General features: G+C 36.9%; 1 protein-coding gene across 1 annotated transcript; it reads left to right on the top strand.

Moving 5' to 3' along the window:
* Nucleotides 1-2,549: 2,549 nt before the first annotated feature.
* LOC114323673 (uncharacterized) lies at nucleotides 2,550-5,645 on the top strand. The gene is made up of 2 exons (XM_028271332.2): nucleotides 2,550-4,526; nucleotides 4,888-5,645. Exons 1-2 carry the CDS (start codon nucleotides 4,273-4,275, stop codon nucleotides 5,528-5,530), a joined length of 897 nt encoding a protein of 298 aa, XP_028127133.2. The 5' UTR covers nucleotides 2,550-4,272; the 3' UTR covers nucleotides 5,531-5,645.
* Nucleotides 5,646-10,028: the final 4,383 nt, after the last annotated feature.

Raw genomic sequence — 10,028 nt, 5'->3', positions numbered from 1 at the left:
GATATGTTTACATAATTTTTATACAGAATTTTACGACAGGAATAATGTGAGTGGCATTGTTGAAAGGAAAATCTATTCCTTCAGAATTTTTATATAGAATTTACACTAGATTAATGTGGCTTTGTCATTTGTATAATTAAGAAGACATTTCAATATTCTAAAATGGTATGCTCAAAATTCACTCAATGGATTGTATGTGTGTATATATATTCTATAAGAAGGATGTAGGTGAGTCGGTGTAAACGTTGTCACATTTTTCTACTTTTCTAAGTTTATTTTTTTCATTTAAAAGATTAGTCAAGATATGCATAAATTAATTCAGATTATCAAAAATAAAGTAAAATAATAAAAATAAAAATAAAAGATTAGTGAGAGAGGAGGAGAGAGGTGGGGTTGGGGATATGTAACTGGGTCAGTTTTATCATTAGGAATAATTCAACAGTACTTTCACATCATATCTTCCTATTTGAATCATCTTATGAGTATTATTATTTTGTTCAGTTTTGATGGCTATTATGATGAAAGATTTTCAAATTTCAACTTTTAGGTAATTTCAATTATCATGGAGGAAAAAGTTGAACCAATGAAATAAAAAAATTTATTACGTCGAAGGATGATGAAAGGAAATAGCATATTTGATTTTTAGTCAATCACTAATTCACTCATTTTCTGTACATTGTTTGTTTGATTGGAAAACAAGGCTAAATTTTCTTGTCAAAAAGTCCATCCATTTACTTTTATTTATTTATCTATTGTTTTTTCTTTGGAAAGTTCTCCATCCATTGCCTCTGGATTGGATCTATATGGTGTTTTTATAGGTTTAATTACATTTATCCTCATCAATTTTTACTAAATACTATTCTGTCTCTCTCAACTTTAAAATTACACATTTAGATCCATTAATTATAAATAATAAAAAAAACATACAACCATCTTCTTCCTGAAAGTGATTTTTTTAATAATTAAAGGGTTTAAATATGCAATTTTAAAATTGAATAGAATAAAGTGTAATAAACCTTTATTTTTATTTTTAATGAAGTTAACTTCCATAGACCTAATTTAAATTTAGGGATTTTTATTGATAAATCCATTCTAGAGTTGTTATAACCCATTAGGTCCACAAAAGAATATTATAACCTGATTAGTCCCATAAACTTTTCTGTTTATTCCATAAGGTCCATTTTCCTAATTTAATATATTTTCCTGAACTATTTTGCCCCCATATATATATATGTACAGTGTTAATATGTATTTACATATTACGTGCCTGTTTACGTGCCTGTTTCCTCGCTGATTCAGTTTGGCAGTTTCTATTTTACGTTTTTCTTCATCAATCCAATTCCAAGAGATATGTTTATGTTTTGCATACTCGTTCCAAGGATTGGTTGTGCTAGGGTTTCATTCTTGGTGTTGTAGTCTGGTTCTGTGGTTTGCGAGTGAAGACGACGAAGAGGTAGGCGTTCGGCTGTCACATTTTCCGAGCTTTAAGTAGTTCGAATCAGTTGTGTTCGACTTTCTGGAGGATTGTAGGATTGCATGATTAAGGTTAGTATCAATTTGATTATGAATACATGTTCAGTTTATAGTTTCATTTGTATGATGGAGCAGATGCTCTGTTTTTGGATTGATATGAATTGGATGCTCTGGTTTTTCAATTATATGCTTCTTACGTGGTCCTGTGGAGGGGAGTACATTCATATTATGTGAAGAACAGTGTTAGTTCTCATTTTACTTGGACATATGCGTAATGAGGATCTCTGTAGATGATTTGATTATCAGTATATATGGCAATGTGAATGTTGACATTTTGTTAATATGGATTATGTGAAGAATGTGGATGTTCTCATTTTAAATTGGTGTTTGCTTAATGAGGCTCTGTGTGTGTGATATAATTCAGAGTCTATGTGTCAATGTAAATGTTCAGATTTTGTTAATATTATGTGAAGTTTGTTGATGTTCTCATTTTTACTTTGATGTTTGCAATTTTGGCAACTTGTTAATATCAATGTGAATGTTCACATCTTTGTATTGTGAATTATGGATTTAGCATTTGAACTGTACACGTAGTAATTTTTGATTTTTTGCACAATGTGATTTTTCATGTCGATTTTGATTAAATGTGTAGTTCTCATTTTACTTGGACGTATGCGTAATGAGGATATCTGTAGATGATTTGATTATCAGTATATATGTCAATGTGAATGTTCACATTTTGTTAATGTGGATTATGTGAAGAATGTGGACGTTCTCATTTAAAATTGATGTTTGCTGAATGAGGCTCTGTGTGTGTCATATAATTTAGAGTGTCTGTGTCAATGTAAATGTTCACATCTTGCGAATATTATGTGAAGATTGTTGATTTTCTCATTTTACTTTGATGTTTGCTTAATGTTGACATGTTGTTAACAACTATGTGAATGTTCACATCTTCGTATTCTAAATTATGGATTTAGCACTTGAACTGTACACGTACTCATCTATTTTTTGCACAAAGTGAATTTTCATATGAATTTTTATTACTGTTCGTTGTTGTGTTTTTGTGTTTTTATAGGAGATGGATACCTTTATGCTGTTGGTGTGTACATATGGTTGCAGTACAACTGTAATAAATGTTGCCCGCGCAATGTGTTATTCTCGTTTGGTGGAGTGTTTGTGTGAGAAATGGGATGAGTTGTCTGCTGGTTCTATTTCACTGTTCTGTAAACTACCTGGGATTAGTAAGTGTGATTTGGACAATGAGGAAGAATTTCAGAACATGTTACTGCTTGCTAAATCAATGGGGGTACAACATGTAGAAGTTGTGGTTGAGTTGAAAAGTGGTATTGGTCAGTCAACTAGTTTGGGATTGGTGCGTGTGGGGGTTGAGGAAGAAATTGATGCATTACGGAGATTTTGCCACCATAACGAGAAGGTGTTGTTGTCAGTCCCTTGGGCAAATGGTATTACACATGTGGGACAACGGTTTGTTGGAGGTGCACAAGAATTTCGTGACGTTTTATGTAAGTATGCCATCCAATGTGGGTTTCAGCTTACATACGTGAAGAACGAGACAACAAGAGTTACTGCTGTGTGTGCGATGCGGGAGGAGAGGGGCTGCTTGTGGGCTATACATTGTAGAGCACAATGAGCAAATGATTTTTTCTACATCAAGAGTTTTAGTGATGTGCATACTTGTGGTACGGATGTCCGAACATCGAAGAATCCGCGAGTTAGTTCGAATTTGGTGTCGAGTACCATATTTGAAATTGTGAGGGACAAGCCGTTGACTCGGCCGTGTGATGTTGTGACTATTTTGAAGAGGGATTATGGGCTAGATGTGAGTTACCATGTCGTATGGTTGGCTGTGGAGAAAGCAAAGGCTGGTATTCATGGAGATCACTCATTATCGTTTGACCAGCTGCGGTGGTATTCGGATGCTGTGATGCGGTACAATCCGGGGAGTTATGTCAATATTGACTATGATGCGAGTAGTCAACAGTTTCGTCGTTTCTTTGTGTCATTCGCTGCGTGTATTTCTGGGTTCAATTCTTGTCGGCCTTTATTATTCTTGGATAGAACATTCCTCAAAGGAAAGTACAAAGGTCAGCTACTGGCGGCAACGGCGAAAGACGGAAACAATGGTTAGTATTTTTTTTACCTGTATATTCATGTCAATATTCACATTGACATGCATAGTGTGGACAAATGAGTGAATGAGAAATTATAAGTACTGTGAACATTGACATTAGTATGCACTGATGTGAATGTTCACATCTGTGTCTGCTGATGACTGTAATGTGAACATTCACATTATTATACACTGATCCATTCACATTATTATACATCTGTGCCTGGTAACGACAGTTATGTGAACATTCACATTCACATCAGTGTATACTACTGTCAGTTGATCCATTAATGAACAGTACTGTGAATGTTCACATTATCAATTGATGAACAATCAAAAATGAATTATTAATGGTCGTTAATGTGAATGTTCACATCATTGTTGTTTATGAACTTGAATCCAGAAATAATAATAGTAATAGGGCAATGTAGATATAAAAATTCACATGACCATTTTCGTTTATATTGTTTTCTATTCATTTTGGAATATTGTGAACAGTTGTGTATTGGTGTTGTGTTGTAGGTCTGTTTCTTGTTGCATTTGCGATAGTTGATTCGGAGACCACGGCGAATTGGTCGTGGTTCTTGCATGAACTTGGGAAGGTTGTTGATGGTAAGCGCCAGATTACTTTTATTTCGGATCGTAATCTTGGCCTGTTAGAAGCTATGCCGAAGGTGTTCCCATCGGCTCATCATGGTTATTGCTTACAACACTTGAAGAGCAATTTAAGAGACCGAATGAAAGGAATTGATAATGGCTTCAGGGATCACCTAGTAAGTAGTTTGGGTGATTGTGCTTATGAGCCAACTGTGGTAGGGTTCCATGAAAAGCTTGCAAAATTAAAAGAGGAGGGTAAACAACGAGCACATGATTTTTTCAAGGACTTGGCACCTGAGCACTGGGCAAATTCATACTTCAGGTAATAATAGTTTCATAAAGTGTTCCATTTGTCAAGTCAGAATGGTAGCGATGTGAATTATCAGTTAGGAATTGTAAAAATCTTCCAATTGTGTTTCATGTTCAATGTCAATGATGTGAATGTTCACATCTGACAATAATGACTGATTTGAATGATGTGAATCTTCACATCCGTTGTCATATTTTGCTGTTGTTAACATTCACATCATTCTGTCATTTAAGTTGATGTTAGTGTTCACATCTGTGCATCGTGTAAGTTGATGTTAATGTTCACTGCGAATGATGTTAATGTTCACATCAGTCAACGTGAATGTTCAGACCTGTTAACTTTCTTATTGTAAAATGTTTGTGATATTGTGCAGGGGCATGCGTTATGGGGAGATGACTTCCAATGCGGCGGAGTCATTTAATAACTGGATTAAAGAAGCGCGTAATCTTCCTATCACTCAAATGGTGGACACAATTCGTACTCAGTTGATGCGGCAAATGTCTGCACGGCGTGACCAAGCAAACAAATGGAATGAGCTTATTTGTCCTACATTTGAAACAAGGCTTATGGATTCGTTCAATGACAGCAGGTCTTGGCAAGTTAGCAAAGCCAATGAGAATGTGTTTGAAATTCATTCGATACCATCTGTTACTGTTGATGTTGCGAGGCGTACATGTTCGTGCTTCAAATGGCAAATCAACGGATTCCCATGTGACCATGCTGTTGTTGCCATTCAGAAGAGCCGCTACAATCTCAATGATTGTGTGGAACATTACTTTCATGTACAGACATATCGTGCAGCGTATTCGGGTGCCATATTCCCTATACCATCGGTGGAGAAGCCGCCTTTTGATCCCATGGACTTCACTATATACCCGCCAACTGTGAAAAGACCACCCGGAAGGCCGAAAAAGAATAGGATCCCATCAAGGGGTGAGAAACTGAAGCAAATAAGGTGCGGGAGATGTGATAAGCTGGGGAGCCATAATCGGAAGTCATGCAAGGAGTCGATATAGGATGTACATTTTTCATTTTAACGTTGTGTTTTACATTGGATTCTTATATTCATTTCTGAAATAAGATTGTGTTGTGTTGTCAAGCAAAATAATGGTTTGGCAAACTTAGTATTTCATTTGTGCTTTTTCATTTTCTTTTTGTGTATGAAACTGATTTTTTGTTAAAGTTGTAATGATAAATACATGATGTGGACATTCACACTTACGTAAACGAATCATATTATGTGAAAACTTGCACATGGGTTGAACGTTTTTACCTTATTGTTGTCAATGTTGACATGAATATAAGATGTGGTGTGAACTTTCATATGCATGAAGATTGACATGGTGTGAACATGCACAACTGTTATGAATGGAAAGAAATGTGAATATTCACACCTGTTCATGTTACCCGTAATGATGTCATGCAAACAATGTGTACATTCCTGCACAAGGTATGTGTATTACATTAAAAACTGGTTCCACAAATCGCATCAAATATGCTCATCACAACACGGCATTATGAATATCATAAGTGAGTATGAACATTCACATCAGTGTTGCAACTGTGAACAGTCACAGCTGTAAACATTAGTGCATATGAATATCATAAGTGAATGTTCACATTTGGCAGAGAAGAATGTCATTTACAACTGCTATAAGCAAGAACAAATGTGAATATTCACACATGTGTATGTGATCCGTAATTATGTCACGTAGACCAAGTGTACACTCCTGCACAAAGTATGTGTATTATACAACAGTCAGGTTCAAACATTCGCAGAAATTACACTCATAACAACACAGCAGTGTGGATATCATAAGTGACTGTGAACATTCACATTAGTCGTACAACTGTGAACATTTACATATGTAAAACATAACAACACCAAAAGTAGTTCAAAATTCGCAGCTGCCTTTTTCCTATTAACAGATGTTGTATCACTGTTTTACAATCAGTTGTTGTGTCAAAATATCAACACATTCCATATTAACATTCAAATCGACTGTTGGTTAGTTTGTAGGTGGACACCCCCCACCTATAGGTTTTAAGGAAGCTCAGATTTCTTATGATTCAAAAAACTATGCACTAACAAATCTCGTAGTCCACACCATTCTGCACTACTGAGGCTGCCTACAATTTCTTCATGATATATGTGCACCCGCATGATGTAACATACTGCAGGTCCGCAATCCACTCTGTAAATGCGAAATGGTTTTGATTAGCAGTTGACATGAATATTTGCATAATGGTTATGGAGGATTTGAAAAAAATGTAGTGAGGCTTACGAGTCGTCGCCTTGCTGAGGACAGACATAAACACTTTTGGTTGGTTGTGCTGGATTTTGGCCTGCTAACTTAGTGTATAGCGGTGATGACTCGCCAATAACGCTCACAACATGCTCAATGTACTTCCTCTGTGTATGAAATTTCAAATTAGGTACCAACAAACATATGTGTGTGTACAGTCATTTAATGCACGAGAACAAGTCATGTTTGTGTTGAAAAATAGCCACTTACAATTTCCTGTGCTTGGTCGATATGCGGGTCATGTATGCTTGTTCTTGGGCGCAACGAGTTGTAATGCTTCCACAAATTGTCTTTAGCATCATACACAACTATCGTCCAGTGGTACTCATGATGCAATGGGAATAGTAGGTATCTCTCTCCTTGGTAGTTTTTGACATGTGCATCAATGTGTTTACTCCTTTTGCGAGGATGGTACTCTCATATCACTTTCTGTACACATTTGACAAATAATTAATGGACTGTGAAGTTTCACAGTCACATTACAAGTAATGGAATGATAGATTTTACTAAACACATGCTCGTGAAGATCAATGAGGCTTCATCCGAAGTTGGGTTGACCACCTCTTGTTGTTCATGCAACAGTTCAGCATATGCATCTATGAGCTGCACAAACATGGGGTCATATTATATAGATTTTGTAGATGTGAGTGTGTGTGTGTCTGTGTGTGCATATGCATGAAGAGTGAATTATATTTGTAATGGCATACATTGCTGTGTATTGATTCCTCCTTGATAAGGTTGACAATGTCATCAAAATACACATGTGTAGCCTTCGAATCTCCTTTCCACACCAGCAGCCTGTACATTATGAACAAACCAATGTAAATATTTACATTGCACATATTTGAACAAACCAAAAAAATTGTACACAGTGAGGAATATAGACTATTACGGAATGTGAATGTTAACATTGGATGTTTGTACAGTCACTTACTTATCGCCTTCATTTTTTTGTAAAGTTTGGACCTTTTTTTTGTCTTGTTTGGACATCTTGGCCCAGACTTTGAACTTGTTGGTAAAGGATAATTTTTTTGGCTGCTTCGCTGGTGGGTGTTTCTCCACATCTTCAACCATTTCGACTGGATGGGGCTGCTTTTGGCCAGGTAAGTTTGGGTATTGGAAGTCAGGCAAGCGATGCTCTTTGCGATCTTTTTCCTTTATACGCTTGACCCTAGAAGGTGGGCTGATATTGTGTTGCATTGGGCTAGGGGGTTGCCTTTCTGCCACAGCCTGTGTGACAATGTGGACTGGCTGGTCATCGTAAAGATCCTGAAGAATTGTTTTATCGCATTCTAAGTCGATGACCAGCTGCGTTAAGCGTTTGATTTCTTTATCCTTCTGCTCCATGCACTTCTTCATTTCGATATTCACGTTGGGTGGGCTGGACTGGTTAAACAATTTATGTTCAAGAGCAGCTATGACTCTTGCTCTCAACTCCCATGAAAATTGAAGGTGTTTGTACTTTGCTTTCCATTGCCTTATGACGCCCCAAGCCTTCTGATTTTCTTGGATAAGCACATCAATGATATCAGGTTGGTTTGTGTTTGGTATTACAATAGCTCTGTCATAATGTTGGCTGCTAAATGGAATGTGAATGTCGTCATTACTGTCCTTCAGCTCCATCCCATCCCCAGAAAAGTGGGAGTTGCTGCCACTGTGTTGTTCTCCCTTGATGTCAGAAAGGTTGGGAGATGTTCTGGCTGGTTCATAAATTTCAGGCTCCACCTTCAATGTTTTAGGCTTGAACTTTTGTAATTCTGTTGGGATTGCAAAGAGTTCATCGGCATTAACCTGAAAATGAAAAAAATATGTTACTTAACGCATATATTTGGGTGGTATTATAATGTGAATGTTTTGATCAGTAATTGAAGGCCCTACCTCATTAAAACCCAAATAAGCTAAAGAGGTGGTTTTCATCTTCTTCTGCAAAGCAGTCAGATCCCACTTCACACAGCGAGGAAAAACATTGGTTCTGTGAGGTTATAGGACGGTTGTGTGCTCACACAACCAGTACTTCAATAAAACAAGAAACGCATATTGTTATTTAGCATTTGCATACTAATGACAACCTATGTGAATATTAATCACAGTCGCATTGTTGTGAACATCCCAGTAGTACATTACCATTGAATGTGAACATTCACATCTGTGAAACATGAGTGATGTGGCACTGTTGTGAACATTCATAGTAGTATGTTATGAGTGAATGTGATCAGTCACATCAGTGCATCAGATATGAACATTTACAGTAGTGAAAACATAATTGCCTATGGAGCAGTGTCGTAAACATTCACAGTAGTACATTATCATTGAATGTGAACATTCACAATGTTCACATTTGAATCACTGATGTGAATGATGACAGAAACATAAGTGCTGTGGCACTGTTGTGAACATGCATAGTAGTATGTTATGAGTGAATGTGATCAGTCACATCAGTGCTTCAGATGTGAACATTCACAGTAGTGAAAACATAATTGCCTACGGAGCAGTGTCGTAAACATTCACAGTAGTATATTATGAGTGAATGTGGACATTCGCATCAGTGATTCAGATGTGAACATTCACATCTGTGAAATATAATTCCCTACGGACATTCACATCAGTGGTGCAGATGTCAATGTTCACAGTTGGCTTAGATGAACAACACTGGAGGACATGTGAATGTTATTATTTGACAACATGGGTACTTACCATCAATAACATGACACAGCCGGTGACTTTTGCTGGATTTTTGTCATTTTGGGAAATAGACGATGTCAACATTGTCCTAATTTGCTTGGCCCAATCATATTCTTGCATGCTTTCCAGTGGGACCATATGTGCGTAGTAGCCCCATCCTATTGTCTCTCCGCTTGTTGAGAAAAAAAGCTTTTGGCAAGCATATATGCACACTAGTCGGGCAACTTCTTCGTTGTCATCTTTCTTTTTTCCTTTCAATGCCTCGGTCAAAAGGGTGCGTATCCATTTTGAAGTCAACCGGCTGACGTTTTTGCATCTTTTGTTTACAATGCCAGTCTTTGGTTTCGCACCATATGATATGTCCATCGGCTTGCTGCCATAGTCCACACCAAAAATCAGCTTGATGTCGCTGTTGTGTATTTTCATCTTATTCTCCCCAATGTAGAAGGCATCTTCTGAAGCTTGGTACATTTGTAGTACATGCACAACAACATCATCATACTTCATGCATTTATCAAGGTCGATG

Source organism: Camellia sinensis, chromosome 7 (genome assembly GCF_055761805.1).
Source record: "Camellia sinensis isolate YWXY chromosome 7, ASM5576180v1, whole genome shotgun sequence".
Taxonomy (NCBI): domain Eukaryota; kingdom Viridiplantae; phylum Streptophyta; class Magnoliopsida; order Ericales; family Theaceae; genus Camellia; species Camellia sinensis.
Note: the sequence above shows the minus strand (reverse complement) of the source record. Positions and strands in the feature narration are given on the sequence as shown.

Coding starts and splice junctions, on each gene's coding strand:
- LOC114323673 (XM_028271332.2), top strand. CDS start 4,273: ATGCCGAAGGTGTTCCCATCGGCTCATCATGGTTATTGCTTACAACAC. Junction 4,527..4,887: donor TGGGCAAATTCATACTTCAG/GTAATAATAGTT, acceptor GATATTGTGCAG/GGGCATGCGTTATGGGGAGA.